This window comes from Pocillopora damicornis, chromosome 2 (genome assembly GCF_964200805.1).
Source record: "Pocillopora damicornis chromosome 2, jaPocDami1.2, whole genome shotgun sequence".
Lineage (NCBI taxonomy): Eukaryota > Metazoa > Cnidaria > Anthozoa > Scleractinia > Pocilloporidae > Pocillopora > Pocillopora damicornis.
Window position 1 is genome coordinate 23,833,250 of NC_142671.1, and position 24,838 is coordinate 23,858,087.

At 38.6% G+C, this 24,838-nt stretch overlaps 3 protein-coding genes and 1 non-coding gene across 4 annotated transcripts; 2 read left to right on the forward strand and 2 right to left on the reverse strand.

Moving 5' to 3' along the window:
• Window positions 1-1,766: 1,766 nt before the first annotated feature.
• LOC113664353 (putative ATP-dependent RNA helicase DHX34) lies at window positions 1,767-13,881 on the reverse strand. Its single transcript, XM_027179982.2, has 16 exons — window positions 13,632-13,881; window positions 13,448-13,536; window positions 13,026-13,163; window positions 12,704-12,819; window positions 11,932-12,069; window positions 11,233-11,367; window positions 10,417-10,471; window positions 9,210-9,387; window positions 9,079-9,118; window positions 8,830-8,883; window positions 8,151-8,228; window positions 7,186-7,341; window positions 6,465-6,572; window positions 5,935-6,031; window positions 3,824-4,308; window positions 1,767-3,400 (listed from the first exon to the last, which is right to left on the reverse strand). Exons 1-16 carry the CDS (start codon window positions 13,772-13,774, stop codon window positions 1,970-1,972), a joined length of 3,441 nt encoding a protein of 1,146 aa, XP_027035783.2. The 5' UTR covers window positions 13,775-13,881; the 3' UTR covers window positions 1,767-1,969.
• Window positions 7,620-7,705, forward strand: Trnay-gua (transfer RNA tyrosine (anticodon GUA)). The gene is given in 2 exon segments: window positions 7,620-7,656; window positions 7,670-7,705. It is a non-coding gene; the product is annotated as a tRNA-Tyr (tRNA).
• A 6-nt stretch (window positions 13,882-13,887) lies between the features above and the next one.
• Window positions 13,888-19,741, forward strand: LOC113664611 (DENN domain-containing protein 10). The gene is made up of 9 exons (XM_027180274.2): window positions 13,888-13,953; window positions 14,047-14,243; window positions 14,801-14,833; window positions 15,076-15,271; window positions 15,743-15,854; window positions 16,407-16,576; window positions 16,743-16,781; window positions 17,379-17,473; window positions 17,989-19,741. Exons 1-9 carry the CDS (start codon window positions 13,914-13,916, stop codon window positions 18,157-18,159), a joined length of 1,053 nt encoding a protein of 350 aa, XP_027036075.2. The 5' UTR covers window positions 13,888-13,913; the 3' UTR covers window positions 18,160-19,741.
• On the reverse strand, window positions 19,465-21,470 carry LOC113664711 (alpha-1A adrenergic receptor). Its single transcript, XM_027180372.2, has one exon. The coding sequence runs from the start codon at window positions 21,299-21,301 to the stop codon at window positions 20,288-20,290; it is 1,014 nt and encodes a 337-aa protein (XP_027036173.2). The 5' UTR covers window positions 21,302-21,470; the 3' UTR covers window positions 19,465-20,287.
• Window positions 21,471-24,838: the final 3,368 nt, after the last annotated feature.

Here is a 24,838-nt window from a genome sequence, read left to right on the forward strand (position 1 = left end):
TTTTTGTTTCAGTCGTACTCTGATTTTTATGCCCCGATAAGTGCGTTAAACATTTCATCAGAAATTTGAGTTGACATGAAACAGAAGTAACATTCTTCAGAACACTGAAAAGGCTTCATTTCTAGCGAGAATATTTCAATTTTACAATTATGACTTAATAGACTTAAACATCACATTTCCTTTCGCTCCCGTTGCAATAAATTTACCCGCTTAAGGTGTAAATCAACTGCGTTTCGAGTTTCAAAACATGGTTATTTGAATTGAAGTAAACTCGTCAGTATACCCAAGTTTTAACAAACAGCAATCCCAAATTATTTCGAGTAATCAATTATATTTACCATAATTTACAGAAATATCAACACTCAATCTTTAGCACATTCGCTCTTGCTCTATAGCTCCCAAATGATCTTGTTCCGGAAGGAATGGTCAACGCATTCCTTTATAATGCACTTTACCTACTGAGATTTTCCACTGAAAAGGCGCGAAATAAATTTTCATTCACAAGCCAAGAGCTTGTATCATATCTTACAGGTGAGATGAAAACGATATGTCCAATCAGAAGTCACTGGCAGAGTTTCGCTTTTCAAATCGTTCAGAAAATTATAATTAAAAATCCACTCTCAGGGCTGTTTGTTAAGTCAAATTATTTACAAAGGACGAGCGAGAAAAGATTTGTTTCTCATTAGACTTTTGTGGAGGGTTATCTGGAAAGCATGGAGAAAAAAAACACAAAAGAGATAAAAAAGTAAGATTGAAAACTTTTAAAAGATTTTTTTGAGAGACAAAAAGAACGACGAACGAAAAGTACACTCCCGTAGCGTTCGAGGAATTAACCATATATTTGCGGAGTTCCTTCGCTTTGTTCGACGTCAATACAGAGAAAATGATGAACCCTCACGCTTTAGATGCCTCGTTGCAAGTATTTGGTTTTTCGCTCGCTGTCAAAGGTGCCTTGCCTTACTTCATGATCGATTTTATAAATTTTGACTAACAATTATCATTGACCAAGAAGCGAATCTACGTAAGTATATGATAAACATATACACCATGAAAAGTCTGTCCGTATGCTAGTTACGTACTCGTCGCTTTTTATCAGAAAACTCATTCCCTCGCTACGCTCACTCGTTTGAGTTCCGATACTACCAACTCCTGCATAAATACCAGACTCTTCATTAAGTATCTTATATTTTACTCAACCTGCATGCACAAGTAGTTCCGTGGTTCAATACTATCATGAAAGTACCTGCGTACGTACGTAATTTCATTACGTTCGCACCACACTTTCTCGCCTAAATGAGTAAACATTTTTTCTTAATTACGGTGGCAACCAACGGCGCTGCGCGAGCTTAGTCTCCGCCGTAAATTTTATATTTGGAGGTGACAAATAGCCCTTTATAAGATCTGTTATTGTATTTTTCTCCTCAAACTTGATGGCTCTAGCTATCCCTCTTGTTTTCTTGAATAAGTCTTGGGCTTGGAGGAAAATTTTAGTCATTAATTTCCATATTTTTGGCATTCTTTCTCGGCTTTTTTGTTCTCTACAGTACAGAATTTTTCCGCGCAGTAAGCTTAACGGATACATTAACTTTGTGAATTTAGAATAAGAAAACAAATCTCAAACGTAAAAAAGGCTGTGGTTATTCATCGTGGTGAATAACAATAAAAGTTAGGTTTTCCGTTTGTCTCGCGATGTAGTCACGTGTGATGTAGATCGCGACATTTCGACTGCATACTGCTAGTCTTCTTTAAGCGATGAGGTCAACTGGTCATGCGTGATCTATTTATTAAATCTCAAATGATTTCCAAATGATCCCCCTCCACAGAAGTTGGTATTTATTTATTATCAGCCTCAACACACTACTGAAAGAGAAAAAATGTGACAACAATGACTCTGAGGGTACCACGCATACAGAATTGTACCGATGAAAACGGTCTAGAAAGAAGAAATACTTACTTTAATTACTTCTACCTATGTAGAAGACAAATGGGACTTCTTATGCTTTAAAATTTCAGTACTTGTAAATGAGAATTGTGATTGACATGTGTTGCAATAATATGACTTTCTTAACCTCTCGATTGATGGGTTAACGGCTACTTTGTCTTTGTGAGACTCAACCACTGGGTCGTTTGAGTCATGGGCCTGTTCATTCTGGCATTCTTCTTCATGTCTCAACCTTTCCAAAACAGTCACCAACATTTTCTGGCCACATTTCTCGCACCGCCAATGCTTAGCAATGTATTGAGCGGCGGCAGAGGCAGCCTCGGCCATGACAGTGTCTTGTAGGCAGCTGTAGGTCAGATAATCACTCACACGGAAGCCCCCCTTGGTTGGGTGCGGTTCCAGGCTTCCCGTGAAAGGCAAACCAGAGGTATCCTCCAACCTGTCATCATTCTGACTTTGACCGAGAGGACCAAGATACAAGTATCGGCTTTCAGACGGTAGAAGTCGTCGGAGTGAGTAAGTGACATTACTGTCCAAGAATTCAGACAACTTTTTGGCCAGATGACTTTCCAAGTCCAGTTCTCTGTTTCGTCGTGTAGCACTACGATCCTGCTTGTCTTTAATCTCATCAAATCTTAGCTTCAACAGGCGAACCCAAGTGGAGCGTAGCCGTTGGACAGAGAACATCACCTCCTGCCCAGTGTTGTTATCTGGAAAGGAGATTTCAAGCCAACCGTCTACAACAAAGCGTGTCAAATCTGCGTTAGTGTCCAAGCTTTGTGCAAACAACATAAGAGTTTGTAACGCTGGGACTCGCATGGCTTGTACTAAATACGGTTTGCTGGTCTCCAAAAGAGAGACATACGTGAGCAACTGATAATTAACTGGGGACTCAGTGAGTTGTAGTAGTTGAGGTCGACTGGCAAACACACTGGTAGGAAGAACCTGAAGGAATTGCTTTGCCTTGCTATGAAACAACTGCTCCGAGTCCCTTTTGTTCGTGTTGTTCTCATCTGGCAAAGCCAGGTTAGGGTACAGTCCACTGCAGAGAATAATCTTCAGCAAATTTATGTCTCGCAATGTGAAGCTGCGCCTCGTTGTACTTCCTGCCTCAAGCTTGTCCAGGTCGTGTGTAAGCTTAAATTCTAGATCGCGGATGTCAGTTCCAGTCTCCTCATCTCTTTCGTCTCCGCTTTCCTGGTCCTCGTCCAGTTTAAGCATTTTTGTTTTCCGTGTTTCTTTGCGATGTTTTCGTTTCAGTTTCTTCAATTCCCGCCTTTTATCTTCCTCCCGATCCCGGTCTTCCACATCCTCATCACGTTCCTCGAGATCCATCAAGTGATGATCCCGCAGGAGCGATTCGAATTGACGTTTTAGTTTGGACATTTCATAAAAACGCTGTTCTTCCAGACCTCTGCGCTTGCACCACTTCCGAGAAGAGCTTCCATGACTCTTCACCTAGAAAACCAAATGAGGGAGAAAACTCTTTCTTATTCACTGACCGACATATTCACATTTCAAAAGTTCATTTCAATTAGTGTATTCAAACAAAATGTAGGTGGACAACCAATTCGTTACTGACGTAAACGTTTACAGTCTATTCTTACTCCACGATGTTTCTTTTCCGAAGCATGCGCATTACAAGAAGCTCTTTAGCGCTGTCATGTTAATTAGTTCATTGGGTTCAATCAGGATAATCCAAAAGGAGTCTAAGAGGCTTCGCGGTCAGGTAATAGGCATCAGTCTAAGTTTCCAAACCCGGGGATAATTTCTAGGAGTTACGGTAGGTTCGTTCGAAACTTGTAATCTGTGCCCTATTTACTATATTTCATTACCTGTCATAGCTATTTAGCAGCAGATATATAGTGATCGTCAACTAACCTGTAGCCACTCATCGTAGGCATTCAGCAGCGTAAACAGGTCGCCATGGTCAGACTCTAGAGGCTGCCTTAGTGACGCCACTACAGAGTCATAACCCATCTTTTGTGTGAAAGGAGATTGAACACTGAGAGCTGCAGCTATGATCATAACGGGTTCAATCACGTGGAACACTGAGCCAATTAGAAGCATCTTTCCAATGACGACATCAACAGGCAACTGAGCCAACATTTGTCCAATAGGTGTCACGGCTTCATCATCTGTCAGAGCACCTTGTTGCTTAAGAGTGTAAATTGAGTTTTCAACGTTGGATGCTGGTGGTGGTTCTATGAAGGGGAACTCGCGGATGCGATTAATACCAAGAGAGACCATCTGCAGAATGATGGAGTCTAAAGGTACCAACTGAATCTCAGGAGTGGTGTATTGCGAAAAGGCTTGATAATCACTCTCAGAATATAAACGAAAACACACACCAGGACCCGTACGACCTAAAATGATGCAACCAAGAGTAACCACAGATGAAGCTGACTAACATGAGACAAAGCAGGCGTTAGCCCCTCACTCTGACAAAGGTCTGACGCTTGAGAGGTCAACTTTAGAAATTCCCTACGTTCGCCAATTCATATAATGATATTTACAAGGGTGTTATACAAGGATTTCCAGCCCTGAGAAAAGACGTAACAACGCACGTGAAAAAATACGATATTTTTTCTCGTGTTTTACATCGCCAATCAGTTGCTGACACGTCACTCGCCTTTCGAGCCACTCGGTGAGGTCGATTATGAACGGCGAAGCCTTCACCGTTCTCAATCCAAGGTCGTTTGTCGGAAATTTTTTCGGACTATGGCTGCTTAAACACTAAAAATTCCGTATCGCTTACAGTGACGTTCAAACTTTCCTAGAAGGCGAAGAAAACCGTAAGTTACGTATACAGTGGCTTTGGTAATGGCATTTCTCGTGGCTGAGAACGAAAATTGACAACTGGAATATTTGCTACAGGCCGATTTTGGCCTCGTACCTGAAAGATTTATTCTGTCGGTAAGGGCCAATTCAAAAACTGAGAATTTTTATATTGAAAATTAGGCCCACTGTTTGTTTTTGTAGTGATTCAACGCATGTTTTCATCTTGAGTGCACCAACGCACTTTACGATTTTCATACTGGGATTGTCGATCCTTTTAGTTTCATTCATTAGTAAACTCGACTCTACTTCTAAATAAAAGGGCTATTGTGTTTATATGATAAACAAAATAATACATGGTTGCTTGTGGATATAAAATTTCTCTTCTCGTGTTCAACTCGGCATCTCACTCGTATAAACAACGGTGTTATACAAGGATTTCCAGCCCCGAGAAAAGATGTAACAACTCACGTGAAAAAATACGGTATTTTTTCACGTGTGTTTGATATCACCAATCAGCTGCTGACACGTTACTCGCCTTTCGCGCCACTCGGTCAGGTTGATGAATGAACGGCGAAGCCTTCACCATTCTCAACACAAAGTCGTTTGTCGGAAACTTTTCGGATTAATGGCTGCTTAGACACTGAAAAATTCGTATCGCTTACAGCCAGTGACGGTGACGTTCAAACTTTCCTAGGAGGGGAAGAAAACCAAAATACTGAAAGAAAAACCGAAAGTTACGTATTCAGTGGCTTTGGTAATGGCATTTCTCGCGGCTGAGAACGAAAATCGACAACAAGGAGATTTGCCACAGGCCAATTTTGGCCGTGTACTTGAAAGATTTCTTTTGTCGGTAAGGACCAAGTCGATAACTAAGAATTTTGTACATTGAAAATTACGCCCATTGTTTGTTCTCGTAATGTTTCAACACATGTTTCATCTTGAGCCTTAGCGCCAACCCACTTTACGATTTTTATGCAAGGAATGTCGATCCTTTTATTTTCATTCATTGGTCAAGTCGACTTTTTTTGTCAGTAAAGGGCTATTGTGTTTATATGATAAACAAAATAATACATGGTTGCTTGTAGATAATAAATTCCTCTTCTTATGTTCAACTCGAGGAGAAATTCCATATCTACGCGCGCCCACGCATTATGAAATGTGAATGAAACTTCGAATGTATATATGTTTCAGACGCTGTGACAGCGACTTACCAGCCCTTCCTTTGCGCTGCTCTGCACTCGCTTGACTTATCCAGAACTCACGCAGTCGCTGCATTTTAGCTTCAGTATCATAGCTCATCTCCTTTACCTTTGAATAAATCAGAACCGAATGTTTTCGTTAAAAAAATATTCTCAATCTAACTGAGTCCAAAACAAGAAACAGGCGAGGTCAATTCAGCCTAAAACCATAGTTTTTCGTATATTCTGCATTCAGAAACAGTTACTTCATTAGGGGGCATCAAATCTACGCAAATCCTTTCGAGAACCTCCTTAGTTAAATAAAACCACAAGACCAGTGACCGAGGGAAGCTCAATACGACGAAAGTATATACCGAAAGGCAAGAAATAAGTATCTGTTATATTAATTGTTACTTTATCAGATGGTTGTAAAGTAGTAAAAAGCGCATTTCACAGTTACACGTCATTAAAGGAGAATCGAAGTTAAGATCATGTCGAGATCTGTAGAATAACGGCCCACTAGTGTTCCTTAAGAAAATAAAAAATAACAAAAGTAAAGTTACCTTTCCAGAGTCCACAATGAACCTGATGCCATCGATTGTGATGGAAGTCTCAGCGATGTTTGTGGACACAACACATTTGCGAACACCTTCAGGAGGCACATCAAAAACCTACCGACCAAAAAACGTTCTTCAACATTCTTTGTGTCCCCCAGTCTCTTGCCATTCAGTATTTATTTCTATCCCTATCCCTCGAATCAAGGCCTGTTCATGCGACTCTACTATACTGACCACCAGTTTATAGCTTCGCCCACAGACATCCGTTATCACTTTTGTACAAAGAATACTGAAATGGACGTTTTAGCTAGTCTACGTATATAGGGAGGAGTGGGTGGGGTTATGGGGTGTGACTCTTATGGGAATAAACCGCTAAGGAAGTAGGAGGCAGTTTGCTGGACTTTCTCTAGCTGTCGCGGCCCTGTCGATGTCCATTTATAATGGCTGTGCCGCATTTTTATAAAGCGGGAGCAAGAAAACCAAACTATACAGGTTGTGTTTTATCTTTGATTAAAACAATATACATCTCAACAACATTTTATGGCCAACAATGTACTGGTACCATTGACAAAGTCCGAAAGATTGTACTGTCAATTCAATGGTAGAAGAAAAAGTTTGTATTACGATCAATTATTTAAGTAGTTAAACTAATCGATAATTGAAGGTCTTAGTGCAATTTAAGACCTGAAAATAAAATAAAACATAACAACTCCTTTTCCATATCCACCTTATCTTGCTCCTCTACAGACAGTGAGCTGTGAAGCGGGAGTATTATCCACCGGCGAGACTGTTGCGCATACTCCTTAGCAGCAGCAACAACCGTTGTAATTTCGGCCATGCCACTGAGAAACATCAGAACATCTCCTCGCTCTGTTGACGGGTACTATTTGTATGAACAGAAACACATCAGGTTAGAGATAACCAAACTGGTGAGCGGCTAACAAACGCAACGGAGTTCGGGTACTGATCTGATGGACTATCAGCCTTCTTGAAGGTAATTTTCACAGCTCTCGAAGTGTAATCTGTTAAAATGTGAGCAAGAACAAAATACTTGCGCGTCAGCGTCGGGACAATGAGTAGGCTCTGGGCTAAGCTGCAATAAGTTGCGATAGCCAAAAGGGCAAAAACAGCAGCGGAATGACCAACAAATCTATCGACCTTCCTTCGATAGCTCAGTTGGTAGAGCGGAGGACTGTAGAGGTAAAGTTGATATCCTTAGGTCGCTGGTTCAAATCCGGCTCGAAGGAAACCTTTTTTTATTTTTCATTAGATGCTTCTTTATCATTTTGTTTTCTTGCTGTCTTGTCATTTCTATTTTATCTTGTGAAAACTTTTTTAACGCAAAGCACTCTGTGTTTGTGATTTCCTAGGGAGAATTATAATTTTGCGTTTTGAATCTAATTTACTCTCCGAGAGCATTCTGATTGTTTTAAAATTCTTCTAGGACAGCACGATAAGGTTTAAAATTGGCTAAATGTACGATATTCGAAAAAAATCACAGACACTTTCAAGTCACCATGGTTATTTCTAGGTCTTGTTCTCGGGTTTGTTTCGGTTAACAGATAAAAATAAAGCTGAAAAAGAAAATAACAACAACAAAACTGATGCATGGTGTCCATTTGTCAAATATTTATCTGTTGAATTCAATCAACATCGAGCTTACGATGAAACAATAAAAACATTTTAATCAACCTTATGATCAATAAGCTGCATGATTCTGACGTAAGGAGCGGGGTCCAGTCTCTCCCATCGTTTTGAGCTGCTTGAAAACTGTTGAGAAAGACAGCTGCTTTTAATAACAAACACCGATTAAAAAATGCCTCGATGATTTGGCTGAATGGAGTCTGGTTCTTATGCTCCAGAACTCACCAGAAGCAGGACTAGTGCACTCGAGCTAACCGCAATTATCAAAGGGAAGAGCTAAAGCTGTGAGGCAAACCTTATGAACAGCTGAAGGCAACAAGCGCTAGAGAAGCCTTCTATCCAGAGGGAATATTTATACTTCCAGTCGCTCAGTGCAAAGAAAAGCGCAATAAACTCCAGCCGTTTTGGTTCCTAGGCTCGCCTGTAAGATCATTTTCCCTGGTATGATACTACGAGTGCCACAGGGTACGTTTTTATCAGCAGTATATTGAGTTGGTCGTTGTCTGACCGTCATAAGCCACAAAACACGGTATTTCACCATATAGGGAGACGAAAACCTTTAGTGCCAAGGTCAATCAGATGACAAAACTGATTACTACACAATTCATTTTGCCTCTCTCATGCCATCCCAAATTCTAGGTGGAATGTTTTTTTCTCCTACTTTGCAATGGGTCAGAACGAAGATTAGGAAGCTTAAGAAAAATAAGCTTCCCTACATGTCACTAACCTCGACTTTTGGAGGCTGGTACCGAACTTCAATGGGATACAAACGACCTGGAATCTGTAAAAAGGAAAGTTCACAAAAATTCAATTTTCCACCACTACTTCATTTTGCCATAATAGGGTAAAAACGCCTAAAATATGAGCTGGTAAGACCCAATAATGCTGGACAGGAAGCAGAGCAGAAAAATGACAGACAAACTGAAACTTTTACAGTGTTCATAAATGGTCCATCTATCAAACAAGTGCCACAAACCTGAATAACTGGCGCTCCTGTAAAATAGCCGGCAAACAGGCTAAAGAACAAGAAAAGAAAAAAAAATTTAGTTCCTTTCAGTCGCATATTTCGTCTAAAAATTGCCGCATCCACCCCTCTCTCCCTCTTACCTGATATTTATAGTGGCAGACATTAGAACCAGCTTAAGATCAGCACGGGCCTGCAGCAAACCACGTAAAACACCAAGTAAAAAGTCTCCGTGAATATGTCTCTCATGTACCTCATCCACCACGATAACATTGTACTGACTGAGGGTGGGGTCGGTAGATAATTGACGCAACAACAAGCCTACGCGTGTACATCAAAATGAATATAATTTCAACAATGACTGCATTTGTGACAATACCCTCCAAATAAAGCACTTTACCACGTCAAGAGTAATGGCAAGATAAAAAAAGGTGAAAGCACAGAGGAAATGGATCATAATTTTCAAGCACAACGGATGCAAAGCATATTTAGTCTTTGTTACCAGTTCATTTCCTCATAGTCAAAGATACCATGTCACTTGTCATTTTTTCCTTTTTTCAGGAATTCCAAATTTTCACTTCAGCAATACAAATACAATTTTGTATTCCTGTGCAAGAGTTCACCTTCCTGAGTCCATTTCAAGTTTTCTGTCCACGAGCATGTTCAATGTTTTCATTGTTTACCAACAAGAAAAGAGCCAATTATAGTCAAACATGTATTAAGCAGTCACTCTGGGGAATGGCAAGGAGACCACTTTATACAGTTTCTTTAGAAGAGGGGTAACATAAAAACTGCTATTTTTATGCCATAATTGAACACTTAATGTACAAAAAATTGCCCAAAAATACTACTAACATTGATTTTGGGAAATAAAAATGGAATCAATTTTACTAGAAAAGTTTAGTTTAATTTGAGTGGATCCACTTAAGTAACTGTTCAATAAGGGTGAAGAAAAATACAAACAGGCTGTTGGGACTTAGCAAGGGACAATCACAACCACAAAATAGTTTAGGTGACCACTAAAAAGAGGTGAAAATTACTGTGAGTAAGAGGAAAGAAATCTGGAACTTTGACAACTGATTGCTTAATAGAGGGTGACCACTTAACATGGCACCCCTTAATACAGGTTAGATTGTTATCTATCTGAAGTGCAAAACAAAAAGTTTTAAATCCACTGATCATAAAATTTTTTTAAAAAAATACCAAATCAGATTTGCAAGGTTTTACAACTTATAATTAAATCTGAATCTACATAAAGAAATCTACATTTTGTGAACTTGAATGCAGCTATGATTTAAGACACACCATTGAATGAGTGATCAAAAAAGACAGAGAAAATTGTTCACAAACCTTCAGTCAGGAACAAAATTCTGGTGCCCAGGGTCTTGCTGCTTTCAAAACGAATCTGCAGTAATATCCATTTCAAAAGTTGATTCATTTAACATATATTTTGAACAATTCATTTAACTTGGGTGAGGTTTCTTATTAAGTAAAAAATACAAGTAAACAGATGAATTGGATATGTATGCAATAAACTGCCGATGCATGTACTATTAATAATATTTAGCAACTATGCTTAGTGTATAGATACCTCTTTCCAACTGATTTTGAGATCTTTACAATAACTGCATGTTATGGACCTATCTTTTTTTTCTGCGTGGATTTATGGCCCAAGATGGGAGTGTATGGGTTATAAACCCCAAGGGAAATAGTGAGATTCCATAATTTACAGTACAGACAAAGAAATAAGGTCAGTAAGTAAAGATATTTATTACACCTCTGGCTTCAAATAGAGGGGAAAATTCAATTCAAACAATTGAATTTAGCAGGATGTACAATAAAATATAGCTGGCTAAATTGACCAGTCATAGCAAGAGTACCAACTTATAATTGTTTATATATTATACAGTATGTGTACAGCTGTGACAGAGGACATTTTTTTCTTAATCATGAGAGAACTTTTGGAAGTCAACAAGGAATGATTACTTGATGCTGGCTGGCTGAGCACCAGTACTCAACAGTGAGTTTGTTTCCCACGAGTAGGTTTAGAAAAATCTTTAAAAATGCAGAGGTTCTGAATTTGACATAATTGTGGCTAGTGTGATAGAGTGATGATTTTGATGATTATTTTATTTCTCAAGAATCAAAAGGAACCATAAATTGTACCTGATAAGCCACTTGGGATCCATATTCATTCAGAGTTTCATACCCTACTCTTTTGGCCAATGAAATGCAAGCAATCCGTCGAGGTTGAGTGCATGCAATTTGTGTGTAGCCAGCATGCAAAAGATACTGAGGAACCTTTAAAAAAAGTAAAACCAAACGAAGAAACGATTGTCATGTTTTTCATTAAAATATGTTTCACATTATAATGCTGTGTGCATTGGAAGAGGGAGAATTCTCTGGTAACAGCACACAGTTCCTCCATTAAATTTAAATGGCCTAAGCTGTTTTTTTATTTGTACTGGTGAGAATCTTCTATGATTACTTTACACTATTCTCATGCTACTACATTTCTCAATGGAAACCCCCTACATATATCTAACTCATTGACTCTTAAGCCAGTAGCTCAAAGGTCCAAATAATCTTACTGTCCTATCAACTACAGTGCGTAATGAAACATTCTTATTACATGTAGAATCAACAGAGGTGGGTATTGTTTGTAACTTAGGGCTAGACAGAGATTTTGTGATTCTGATTGGAAATTTCCTTCCAATGCACTTCTGTATACATGCATCCACATGATTGTACACTACACTGCATTAATTCATTATCACACCAACTTCCCAGCCATAGAATATGATAATAGTATGCAAAGATTGTTATTTCCAATCACATGATTGTACAGTACTCTCATTGTATTACCTGTGTTGACTTTCCACACCCTGTATCACCAGCAATAATAACCACCTGGTTGCTTCCCAATGCATCAATAATCTGCTCTTTAAAATTGCTTATGGGAAGGTTTGCCTGGTCCTTCTTCAACTTCACTAATTTGGAAAACTACAAAAGGCAGTGAAAAAAAAAAAGAAACATGTCACTTATTTATTACAATAGTTATGTGTGTGGTTTTGAATTAGAGGTGGCCTTCTAAAACTTTTCTTTGAATGTTCCCTACCAATCTCTGTTTTGAGAACCACACAAAAAAGCCAGGTCAACATGCTTGCTCAGGAGATATGGAGCGCTAATCTTACCCCAATGTTTGCCTGCATTGTTACTGATTGTGCACATTATTTCATCAGTTCATGGTACATTTGTAGTTGATACTTGATGGGTAGAAAGTTTCAAGCATAAGGAACAATAATATTATTATTTAATATGTACTTTATCAAAAATCAGGCAATTCTTAAATGACATGACCTCAAAACAGTTGTTTTCAAGGTCATAATTTACATCCTTGAGCTATGGGCTTTCTACACATTTTTAAGCTATATCTATTTTTGCCTCTAATAATTCTTTTAAAATTTTTCCTAATTACAAAGCATATGCACCTATGGGCCTGATTACATGATTGTACACAGAGTAGAGGATACACATTGTAATACTGAAGAATCACATTAAACATGTTTTAAGAAGGCTGAAGAATGTTTATGCTCAAACTATTATTATATGTATAATTGTTATAACAATCCATTACCTTTTGCTTCTGACAAAAATCAATATAAAACAATATGATGGATTTAAATTCCAAAAACTCTTCTCTTGATAGCTCATTACCCAATGGCTTGCTTTTCTTGTCCAAAGAGGAGTAAACTGTGAAAACATAACAAAAAATGTATCTTTAAAGAAAAAATGTGTTGTATTTCCTTTCAGTCTATTCACACACGTTTCATTGTATGTTTTGTCTTTTCTTCATTAACAGAAAAAAAATTACCTAAAAATCAACTGGTCTAATTCAAAGTTTATCAGGTGACTAGTATTTGCATTAATGATTATTCAAAGTCTGTCAGTAAATTTACCTTTCTTAGTTCCAGTGGTGCTGTATCCAGTTACATCAGAAATATCTTTTGACAACAGAGCAACATTTATCTTATACCTTCTGTCATATGATAAAGGGAGTCCTAGTTTAGGGGACCTCCAATCTTTAGTGTCCTTTGCTGTTTTGAAAAAAATATAAATGAAAACAGTATTAAAAGTGATGAAGAGCTAATGAAAGTACATGATCACTCACACTAAGCTTAGCTCATAATGATGGTAAATCTCCCAATTACAGGGTGAACAACATTTTTTGCAAATAGTAATAATAATAATAATAATAATGGTGGTTAAATCAGTAGTTTCCATAAATTGCTCTTCTCTAATTGACATATACAAATAGAGAAACATATAAAACCATTGAGACAGTAAAAGAGTTAACCTCGAAGCAATTCACATATCTCACCTTTTGTTTGCTTTTCTTTTTGTCTCTTACTATGAAAGGCTTCATACCGTTCCAGAAATAACCAGAAGTCCTTATAATCTTGAGTTCCACTGATAAACACAAGATAGGCTATTCAGCATAAATTGACGTATCCTGGGAAATAATTGTATAAACTTCATCTTACGGTGAATGAACATAGACAAACCGTTTAATCAAATCACAGTCGCGGAAGAAGAGTTCGTCTAAAGTGGAACGTAGATCTTCCCAAACAGTGCAGCTTTTCCTTTTCCCGGTGGGTGACTTTTCTCTTTCATAATAATCACGAGACCTCTTTCTACCTTTTTCCATCTGCTAATGGAAAATGAGCCAAAACAATTAAATCAAACCGATCGGACCAAGCTTTATTACTGGGAGGCCGCCATAACCGCCATGTTGTTCTACCGCTGACCCACTGTCCGGGCGCTCTTTCCATGGAGTGCTGAACAAGATGGCGGGACTTGGAGACTTATTGGCTGCATGTTTAATCGGTAAATGTTCTCTTTGTTAGCTCAAAAATTCGTCATCATACATTTTTTTTAAAAAGAAAAATTTATGATTTCTTTTCTGGGTTAAAAATGCAGAGAAAGATGTTGATTCTGACGTCCTTTGGACATGGTCTTACCCCACTATAACCGAAACGTTCCGGCAGGTCCTTTCGAGGAAATGCTGTCTTAAGACCGACAGAGAGGAAGTCGTACCTTTTTGTTTTGGCCAGTTCAATAAGCAGTGGTTCTATATTTACACGTCAGAAGTTAAGAACTCAGATGCTCTAAGCAAGGTGGGTTTGGTTTCATCAGGGCAGGAGGAATAAAGACTGATCATGAGGGGGTGGGATGGGTAGGGCTATCCCTTACGGACTCCACCAAATACTTTTTGCGATATGCTCCGCCCTTTGGGATTGTGAATTTGGGTATCATGGGCCATCCACTAAAGAGATATTAATGTTTTGTAGTATCAAGTATGGTTTCAAAAAATTAGGAATTATTTATTATGCATTTATCCAAATATGTCCACAGTGTCTGAAGGGGAGGGTGCAAAAAACTTTCCTTTTGAATGTGTGCATTTTCACCTTATTTAATGTACAGTACTTGTGATTGACTATAATTGGTTTTCAATAAACAAATAAGAATGAATTTGGAACTGATACAATTAAGGCTAAACTTGACTTTTTTCTTTGCAATTGCTTAGAACAAAGTGATATATAGACATATAATGAGTGCTTGAAGTGAAATATTTGAATATATTAAAGAGGTTTATGATTTTACAACACAAGTTTATGAAGTAACAATAATGAGCAATATGTTTATTATTTTCAATTGCTTTTTGGTTATCAAGGTTACCCATGTGGCACTGACACTGATAGCAAAGGTGAGGATGTTAACACACATTTTGTATGCCTGTAATATGGCTAAAATGATTTGTATCTTTTATTGTTTAAGGACGTGCATTGTTATGTATGTGAGCCAAGAAAATATACAAATCAAACTAATTTGAAATCATAATGGCCTGAAATTCATTTTAAAGTACATATGCACCTGGTACATCATTCCCGAAGAATGCATAAATAATGTGTTCTACTTATTTAGTTGATTTTATTTCCTTTTCTGCAGGACTTTTGTCCTGAGAAATACAAGAGTCTTTGCAAGATTATGTGCAACAAGTTCATAAAAACTGGTGATGCTAGTGCAATGCTGGAGCCATACCTGTCTGTTATTACAAAGGGCTCTTGTCCTAATGATGACGATGGTTTGTTAATAGTCAAAGACTTTGATCCTCGCTTGTCATATGTTGCCTCTCCCATCTCAGGTGAATACACTTCATGATTTGTAGTAAAACTTGGTGCTTGCTTTTTTTTCTGAAAAATTCATGCATGTGTTTTTTCAAAGACACTTTCTTGAGGTTACCATGATCTGCTTTTGAACTAACATAAGGGATACACTCCTAAGCCATGAACAAGTTAGAGCTTGGAAATGTTAAGAAAATCTTATATGGCAAACATTGCATCTTGATAGAGGAGCACTTTCTTGACATAGAATAAGCTTAACCTCGAATAGCATTACTCAGTAGAACAGTTGGAATAAAAATGTTTAAATATTTGATTAATTAACAGCATGCAAGTACTTATTTTGTGTAACAGTTAATGAAAAGAACGAACATTTTTCTAAACATTAGGGTGCCTTAAAAGCTGTACATTTCAATGTACTAACAACAATAATTAATAATTAATAATAATTATTATTATCCTTATAAATTTTGCTCCTTTCTTTATTCTAACAGATGTTATTAACATATTTGGGGTGGAGACAATCCTAATATACACAGCCCTACTGCTAAAGAAGAAAGTTGTGGTATACAGTCCCAAACTTGAAACTATTTTAGATATTTGTAGGTGAGTAAGAATGGTTTAGTTTACTAAATATTGTTTTAAAGCCGTGTTTTCTCCTGAGCAGATTACTCCCATGGTGTAGTGTCATCATTTTACTAATGGAGGGTTAATGAGGCATTTGTTGCCAAGAGCAGTATCAGAATGCTAAAAGTTCATTTCAGAGATGACATTGGCATGGTTTTCCCCCTCCCCTCCCCCACTGACTCTCAAAATTCATACTATTTCTTATGGTGAGACATATTGCAATAAGCTAAGGTCGACTGGTTAAGAAACCCAATTTCTTTCTATGCTCTAAGTTTTTGTTAAGTTTTTTGGAACCTGACCATGCTCAACTTTTCAATCATGTGGACCTGACTGACTACAAAAACATATCAATTTATCCAGCTATATTTGTTGAAACAAGAACAAAAGATTGTGCCTGGTGAGGGATGTTTTTCTTATCATAGCTCTCAAGAAACACTTGGAGTTGAAAAATTATTTCTTTGAAACTTTACCCTTCCTACCTTGGTACATGTAATTGTTAAATGAATGATGGATTTGTTGTCTTTTTTTAAGGGCGTTACCTTTATTAGTGTGGCACCGTCAGAACTGGAGCATACTCCATCCTTACGTTCATCTTGAAGATGAGGAACTTGAGAAACTAACAGCAAACATAACTTATGTGGCTGGCTTCACTGATGCATCTGTTGAAAGCAAAACTGACTTGTATGACTTGTTTGTTAATGGTACGTTTTGCAATTATGGATATATATTATCCTCTTACAAAGACAGTACAGTCACAAGTAGGACTATTGAGAGAAGATCAACTATGCTGATGCTAAAATGATTGTAAAAAAGAATTGCAAACATTTTTCCCCAGCTCAGCTTGTTTTGTTTCTTTTTATCTTCCAGTTGCTGCTGGAGAGATATCCATTGCTCCTGAAGCACGAGGTATGTGGACAAAACCAACTTCTCAGTTATTATTTTAAAAATTGAAGGATCTTCACTCTGTGCTTTCGTGAATTTACAGGGTACACGTTAATCATTGTTAAGAACAGGAAAGCATGCAATCAGTGCTAACATTGAAAAAAAGAGTGGTTAGTTTGAGGGGAGGGGGGGAGGTGAAGTCACAATCATTTTAACTAATGGGTTTGCTCTGACTGATCATGGTCTGTCTATGTAGTGTTAATTACTGACTTAACAAATAGATTCCATGTTACTGTATGTCGGTACAGGACTGTACGGTAATAGATCTCAAATAACGTCAAAATGAGGTTTGAACAAAAACGAGATGCAGCCAAATTTTGATGTCTTGTGTGATTCCTACTGTACAGACCCACGGCAACATGGAATCTTTTTGTTTTATATGATGAAAAACAAAATGCTGTCAGTGGTGACGTCATGTACGTGTCTGTCCTACAATAGATCATAAGCAAGAACCAATCAAAATGCTTGTATAATTTAGCGTATAATATAAAATCAGATGTGACACGTGTTACGTCATTTTCTCTTTATGTGTATTTCTGAAAGATCTCATTACTTGTCTAGATACTTTTCAGATGGGAAAAATTCACAAGGACATAGCAATGTTTATGGTAGATGCTGCCAAAAACGAGGAGTACAGTGATCAAAGGCTCGTCAAGGTAATAACACAAAGACTCTTTCAGACCTGTACAAGCCTGCACGAGACCTGTGTAAGAAAGATCAGGTGCTAATTTAAGTTTACAATTAGTAGTTGTGACTACGCAAAACTTTTTGGCGAACGTTTGATAACGAACAAGCGAAGAAACCAAGGAAGGAACTGATGCTCGAACAAAGTTACGAGCGACCGAAAGAAAGAACGAATGGATGAAAATACGAACTAACGTAACGTCTAACGAACACAAAAGCAAAAGAAAGAGCTGTCATTATCCTCATTAATGAACTGTTTGATCAAAGCCCCCTCTTTTGACCTATTTTCTATTTGATTGTTTGAGTGGTTGTAAAAAACGAGGAGCGAATGGGTTGTCTCGCCCTTCGCTCTTGCGAGAGGCTGAATACAAGCTAAAATCTTCGTTCCGCACATCTAATCACTTACATTAGCGCGACATAAGGTTTTTTGTCGTTTTTTTAAGAGACTGAGACGTGTAATTAAAAATGTTCTTCAATAACCTTTCAGGAATTGTCCGTCAAGACGAAGGATCTCATAAACAATCTAAAAAAGCTGGCTGTTGAATTAGAGGAGGGTGGCAAAGCCAGGATCACTTTGGAGGCATTAAAACAGCGAAAACTAACACCAGTTGTGGAGAACTTTCTTTTCAACTTGGCCGCAGCTGAGGGCTTGGTTTGATGCTTCACTTTTGTATGGTTTGAATTACGCCCCAAGATCTGAAGACCTCTTCTCCTTGTTGACTGCAAAACAGCGATGGCGGATCTAGAGGAGGGGCCTGGGGGTCAGCCCCCATCTTTATTTTGGTTTAAAAAAAAAAATCGTAGAAGGAAGAAAAGCCGGCTGGGAAAGCGACAAAAAAAACCGGTTTCCCCCCTCCCTCCCCCCCCCCCCCCCTTAGCTCAAGGTCTGGATCCGCCACTGAACATTTAGTACATATTGCGTCCTCAGATAAATTTCTTCATCTTCACCACTTGTCCAGTTTTCATTGTCAGAAAAGATATATATGAATTGTTTTGATATAAAATATATAGGAGTGAATCTATTCTATTGGTGTATAGTTGATTTGGAAATAATTTTTCAGTTGAAGTCTTCGATTTGATTGCCCTAGGAAGTATGGCATTGTATATCTTCACTGCTGCATTTTGGCAAGTTACCGATCGTTAAGTACAGGGCTGAAGGTCGCTTTCAACTTGTGTGTAGTCATTGTATCATAGTCATGTTATTCTTAGCAGTCCTTTTTGGGCACGTAGTTTTGATGAAATGATGACAGCTCATGTGCAGGTGTCTCTTATATTGTAATGATTTTTATTATTAACGAGAAATAATGATTTTAGTATATACGTTTTCTCGAAGATCACCAAAATTAAAAAATTAAACAGTAATTATTTTCAACAGATCACATACCTTTGTAGAAAAAAGGTAACTTATTTCGAATACAATACTGTCATTTTAAACGCAAGTTCTGTTGTTCCAAAAGCAGTTCCATGCAAGTCCGACGCGCAAGTCAGTCGCGCAAACTATGCGTGCCGCGCCTCTCAAATACTTAAGGTGCCACTGGGATATACTTTTTATGTTTTCTATCGGCTCGCGCGATGGAATCTGCTGGGGAACGGCGCTAATCGAAGCCATGAACTCGTAGGGACCGTGTGAATGCAAACTAATTCCCGGCAGTTGTCGCCAGTAATATGTAAAGTGGAGTCACCTTGGCAGGAAATTTATAAAAGTAAACTTAATCCGTATGTTAGTTATTAAACATCACGTGGCAGATTTTCATCGTGACATTCGGATACAAATAATTACCTTTAATCCGGGAAAAAATAAAAGGAAAATCTAGATGTCGAACTCATTCGAAATATGATGAGGTGTGTGATGTTCTGTAATCTTGCAAGAAATTTATGATCAGGTTTGTGGATAGTGCTTCTGAGATGTGTCTCGCCTTTTGAAGAGATTTTTCTCTTTGTAGAATGAAAACAAGAGAAGAAATACATTTAAGCAGCTTGTCTTTACTGACGCATATGACATCTGCCAACTTTATTAAATTACTTACTTCTACAAGTGAGTGTGAATTAATATTAGTTACCAATCTGACTATTTCCTATTGTGATTACAGTGAACGAGAGAGTGGCAAATTGAAATGATAACAATAAGCGTGGGTGAATCCATGAACAAACTGCACAGATTCATTTGCTTTTTTTGTCTGGTGAAAAAACACGGGATTATCTAATGTTGAAAGGTAAAATTAAAAAAAAAACTAGAAAGTGTCATTACTTGTAGTTATTTTAACAAGAAAATGTACATAATTATTATTCTGTACTATTACTTTAGATATAATTTGAACTTCGGGGTATTTTGAGTTAAATTTTTATCTGTTCTTGCTTACTGTACACTACGAATTGCTCTTGAGCCTTATAGCTGTTGACCGATCTACATTTCTTGTTATTTTTAACGTCTTGTTACTTTTGGCTATTGAGGGCTAACCAAACTGAGAAATCTTTATCGTCACATGAAAACGTTATATAGCTTTATAATGCACAGTAGGCTTTGTATTTCTACAATTAACACTGGAGATTTTTGAGAACAAAGTCGTAATCAGATACAACATTTCATATGTACAGAATTCACAGGTTTGGAAGAAAACATTTGCATCCTTCGTTGATATACTTTTTCACTTCTTCTCGTGATATATAGAATGAATAATGAAACAATTTCTCCAGTGCAGCTTGCGATGATTTTGGCTCGAATACTGCGCCTCACGTGTGTTTCAGATTCCCGAAAATCACAGGCTGAGTCCACGTTCGCGATCTTCCTACGGAACTCTGGACTCATGACATTTGCAAGATCGACAGAATAATCTCTCAACCAACTTTGCCACTTGCTCTCGTAATTCGCGTGTAAACGCCATGTACATGAAAGGGTTTATAGCACTGTTAAGGTTGGGTAGTATAAGAACAAAGATATCCCTGACGGCATAGGGTATGTTTAGACGGTCGTGCCAAAAACCCGAGAGCATCAAGATAAAGAAAGGCGCCCAGCTAGCAATGAATATTAAAACTACACAAGCCATCATTTTCGCTGCTTTCAGCTCGTGCAAAATGCGGGCTCGTCGAAAAGGCCTCTCACCTTCCGGACGGATCGTATTGGTTAAAGTCCGCCGGCGCTGGTGTACAGCGACTTTAGTGAGATAAGAATACGTTCCAATAATGATTCCAAGGGGCAAGAAGAACGCCAAGCTCGCCACCGTGGTGTAGAACACACGGTCATTTTTATGGCATTGTGTGAAAGTCTCGAATGCGTGAAATGTCCAGTTGTAGTTACCAAGGGAAGCGAATATCATCGAGTACATCCACACGAAGCATATCATCTTCAAGCTGGTCTGTTTTGTGAGGAGAACACGGTAGCGAAGAGGGAATTTTACAGCGACGAATCTGTCGATGGACACAGCGGCCAAACTACCTATAGATGAGCTACATGCAACAAAATCCACCCAGATCCAAAGACCGCAAACATTAGAACGAAGACACCAGTTGTTGTTACGTAGTGTAAAGTGGATTCTGAATGGCATCGACAGAAGAGACACCAACAGATCGGCCAAAGCTAGAGAAACAATGAGATAATTTGTTGTGGAACGAAGAGCGCAATGGATGTAAACAGTGGCGCAAACGAACAAGTTTCCACAAAATGTTACTATGCAGATAGCGACAAGAATCAATGAAAGTGCAAGATTTTTTGAAGTGGGAGGAAGGTGGCATATTCCGAGGTCTGAACTGTTAGAGGCATTGGTGTGGGCAACAGGTAAGTGGTTTGAATTGTCTTCCGACATCTCTATCCCTTCCTTGCGCAAAATGCTCAGAGCTCGAAGCTGTCGAGTGAAAGAACGATTTGCAGTCTCGCAGATGTTCAATTTGGACACCGTAGCAAGTTGGCAATGCTCAATTGTTTTTTGATGGGATGGTACAAATTGAATTTTTCTTCGCTAATCGCATCGATGTATGTGTTGTGAAAAGCCTTGACGTAACCAAACTGACAGATCCCCTCACAAAATTCAGTCTTTTGCGTCAAGTATCACTTAAAACAAGGGGATCACTATTTGTTTCTGGGCAACCGAGCTCGAAATAGGTGACTCGAGCTCGAAAGCCTATCCGAGCTCGAGTCACAACGCAACTAGAAGGATCCTGAGCAACCGAGCTCGATATAAGTGACTCGAGCTCGAAAGCCTACCCGAGCTCGAGTCACAACCTTTGTAATCGAGCTCGAATCAAATCGAGCTCGACTTGGTAATCGCGCTCGAATCAAATCGAGCTCGCGTCCGACCGAGCTGAATAATATTTGTTCCCGGGCAACTGAGCTCGATATATATTTTTCTGGCAGGGGGAGGGGGGGGGGAAGTGCGGATCATGCTCGATATAAGACTATCATGGGGAAGAGATAATATTAAAAACTATGGTGAAGAGAAAAATTTTTAAAAATATTTGGTTTTTCCTGTTTCAAAGCTAGCGAGGACATGATTTCCAGCCGTGTGCCTAATATGGGGGTGGGGGGGGTGGGGAAAGGAATAAGGGGGAGGGGAAAAGGAATAGGGGGGGGTGGTGGAGGCGGGTAGAGGGAAGGGGGGGTTTGAAATGATGACTTCTTGAATTGAAAAGGATTTCTGTATGTCTATAGCTTGCGTGACTGAATGTTTTTTTTCGTTCAAGGAAGATTTATGCGGCCGAGCGTTAGTTTATTCCTTCACATTCTCTCCGTTACTTCGCCGCTCATTCGCGCGGTTCTGTCACCCAAAACTTCCACCAGAGTGTAAGTTATGCAAGCGTCGTCATCCCCATATCCTTAGTTTGTTTTTCATGGTCAGGAAGCCTATAGATCTGCTCAGAGACAAAGCTTTACATTCAGTTAAAAAAAAGGTTACATAGCTTAGGCCAGACTGATATGTCTCCATGTGATTTCTCTTTTCCCAGAGTATAAATAGGTAGAGATCTGGGATCACTCAAGGTTTCTGGTAAACCAGACCAAAAACTCTCGATCTAAAACGACCACGATATCTCGTTTTGCCACTCTGCGACAAACGAGGCTCGATTACGCAATCGAGCCTCGATTTTCCAATCGAGCCTCCATTTTTCAATCGAGCCTCCATTTTCCAATCGAGCCTCCATTTTCCAATCGAGCCTCCATTTTTCAATCGAGCCTCCATTTTCCAATCGAGCCTTCATTTTCCAATCGAGCCTCCATTTTCCAATCGAGCCTCCATTTTCCAATCCAGCCTCCATTTTTCAATCGAGCCTCGTTTCTTAATCGAGGCTCGTTTCTTCACCCGAGGCTTGTTTTTAAGAAAGAAAGAACGAAAAAAAGGAAGGAAAGAAGGAAGGAAAGAAGGAAGGAGGGAAGGAAGAAAGAAAGAAAGGAAGAATGGAGCGAAGAAAGAAAGAAAGAGAAAAAGAATACTGCAAATTAAAAAATTAATAATTTAAACCCATATGCTTTTGTAACGGCAAACTTAGAATCCCTAACATTGTGTGATCGACAGTATGCACCAAGCAGCAATAAATAAATAAATAAATAAAAACAAGAAAAATAACGAGAAAATGACAAAAAAGAAAAGAGTAAAAACACCAGGATTAATGAGAGTTTTTATCGTGGGCGCAACAGATTATTTTCGGCACATTTGAAAAAAGGTATAGTCTGCCTTTAGAAGACTGTAAGCATTCCCTCTTCGTTTAAGAAAAAGTGAAAAGAAAAATAGAGGAACGAAAAATTGGCCTGGCAGCGAATCTGGGTTTCTGGGCGGTCATTTATAACACGCACTTTTTTTTTCACAGTTTAGGTATATTTGAGGGATTCAGTTTTCGTTCATCTTTCCTTTCTTTCAATAATCGTTATCACAGTTTATTTCATATTATATATCTACAAACTGGAATTTATATTATTTTAAGAACTTAACTAACTCGTGAAGCCCTAAGTCTAACAATCATAGAAATCCGTTTACAACACCGTAAAAAAAATTAAAAGTTTTTATCGTGGATAGAGTGAGTTCCATGAACGAGTTAAACTTTAGTGAGAACAGCAGCAACCTACCATCACTTACTTCGCCAATGTAGTTCTCTTTAGTGATCGCCGCGACATAAGCATAAGCCGACATAAGGACAATAACAAGAGCTAAAAATGTTCTTCTTGTGCTTATGCTATGCTTGCCTTTCGGAAATCGTAAGAACATAAGAGAAATAAGCGTTTGTTCTTCTTTGTGCCTCTGCGCTAGTCAAAAGTAGCCCTAACTCTCAACAACCGTCCCTTGTGAGATCATTCAATTCTCGTTAAGGTTCCGTACGAGAAAGTTTTCCCATGTGAGTTGTCACTGGACGTCGAGGCTTTGCTTGTGCGTGCTAGGGAGAATTGGGAACTTTTCCTTCTCCAGACCTGTCGAGCTTCATTGCGAAAGAAAAAAGAAAAGCTGACGACAAGGGAAGAGTCAGTTTAACTCCAAGTTCGGCAAAAAAGAGAATACAGATCAATCGCTAAGAAGAAGCCCCAAAACAAGGGAAAGTTATGGCAACTGTTTCCTGACCTCAAAACTCTAGCGACTTGGTTCAATGCGTGCGGTGCAAAGTATTTAGTGGAAGTGCATAAGAATTCCTATTCAAACCTTAATAAGAGTTTGAACAATTGACAGTTCACATTCTCTTTTGGCTTGTTAACTTGGCAATGATTCGTAGCTCATTTACGATTAAAATTGATCAGTTTGTTTTTTTTCCCTGGCGCTCACTACCGATTCCTTTTCCGAAAGCTTTCACCTTTAGTCCGGGTTAAGTTAAAAGACGCAGTAACCCAAGATGCGCCGATCTAAATTGTGCCATAAAGGCGGGAAAATTCATTTCCTAGGCTCGTAAAAGTGTTACTTACATAAAAACAAACACTTCTCTGTCCATCATGAAACACTTAGCCCGGTGTTCTTTCTAGTCTAACCATATCTTTGAATTTTTACTCTGGTAATTTTAGTCGCGGGTCTGGTTGCTCAAGGCAGATTTACCATTACTTTTAGGGAGAATTTTGATCATCTTTTGTTAAATTCATGAAGTATCCAGCAAACATCTTGTGTTCTTTTGATTTTTGTGCTTCTTTCATATTGGGTTAGTGCTAGTCGGTTATCAAAAGACGCGATTCGGCTGATTACGGTAGCCAACGCTTGCGCTCATGTTTAGGTTTTTTGCATTTATGCGTAGGTCCCCGTTGCGGGGCATACGCTAGGTGCCACCCTTGACGGGATCTGATGCCAGTTGTGTGTTTATAAATATTTACGTGGATCGAAAGCTGTAAAATGAGTTCACGTATTTTTTGCTGATGGAATCCCGTTCTATTTTTTAGAACA

Excerpts from the sequence above, each read along its gene's own strand:
- LOC113664353 (XM_027179982.2), bottom strand. The coding sequence starts at position 13,774 with ATGGAAAAAGGTAGAAAGAGGTCTCGTGATTATTATGAAAGAGAAAAG. Across the intron at positions 12,820-13,025 it reads CACCACTGGAACTAAGAAAG|TTTACTCCTCTTTGGACAAG; the intron begins GTAAATTTACTG and ends ATGTTTTCACAG. Across the intron at positions 3,401-3,823 it reads CCTACGATGAGTGGCTACAG|GTGAAGAGTCATGGAAGCTC; the intron begins GTTAGTTGACGA and ends TTGGTTTTCTAG.
- LOC113664611 (XM_027180274.2), top strand. The coding sequence starts at position 13,914 with ATGGCGGGACTTGGAGACTTATTGGCTGCATGTTTAATCG. Across the intron at positions 14,244-14,800 it reads ACTCAGATGCTCTAAGCAAG|GTTACCCATGTGGCACTGAC; the intron begins GTGGGTTTGGTT and ends TTGGTTATCAAG. Across the intron at positions 16,782-17,378 it reads CATTGCTCCTGAAGCACGAG|ATACTTTTCAGATGGGAAAA; the intron begins GTATGTGGACAA and ends TTACTTGTCTAG.
- LOC113664711 (XM_027180372.2), bottom strand. The coding sequence starts at position 21,301 with ATGTCGGAAGACAATTCAAACCACTTACCTGTTGCCCACACCAATGCC.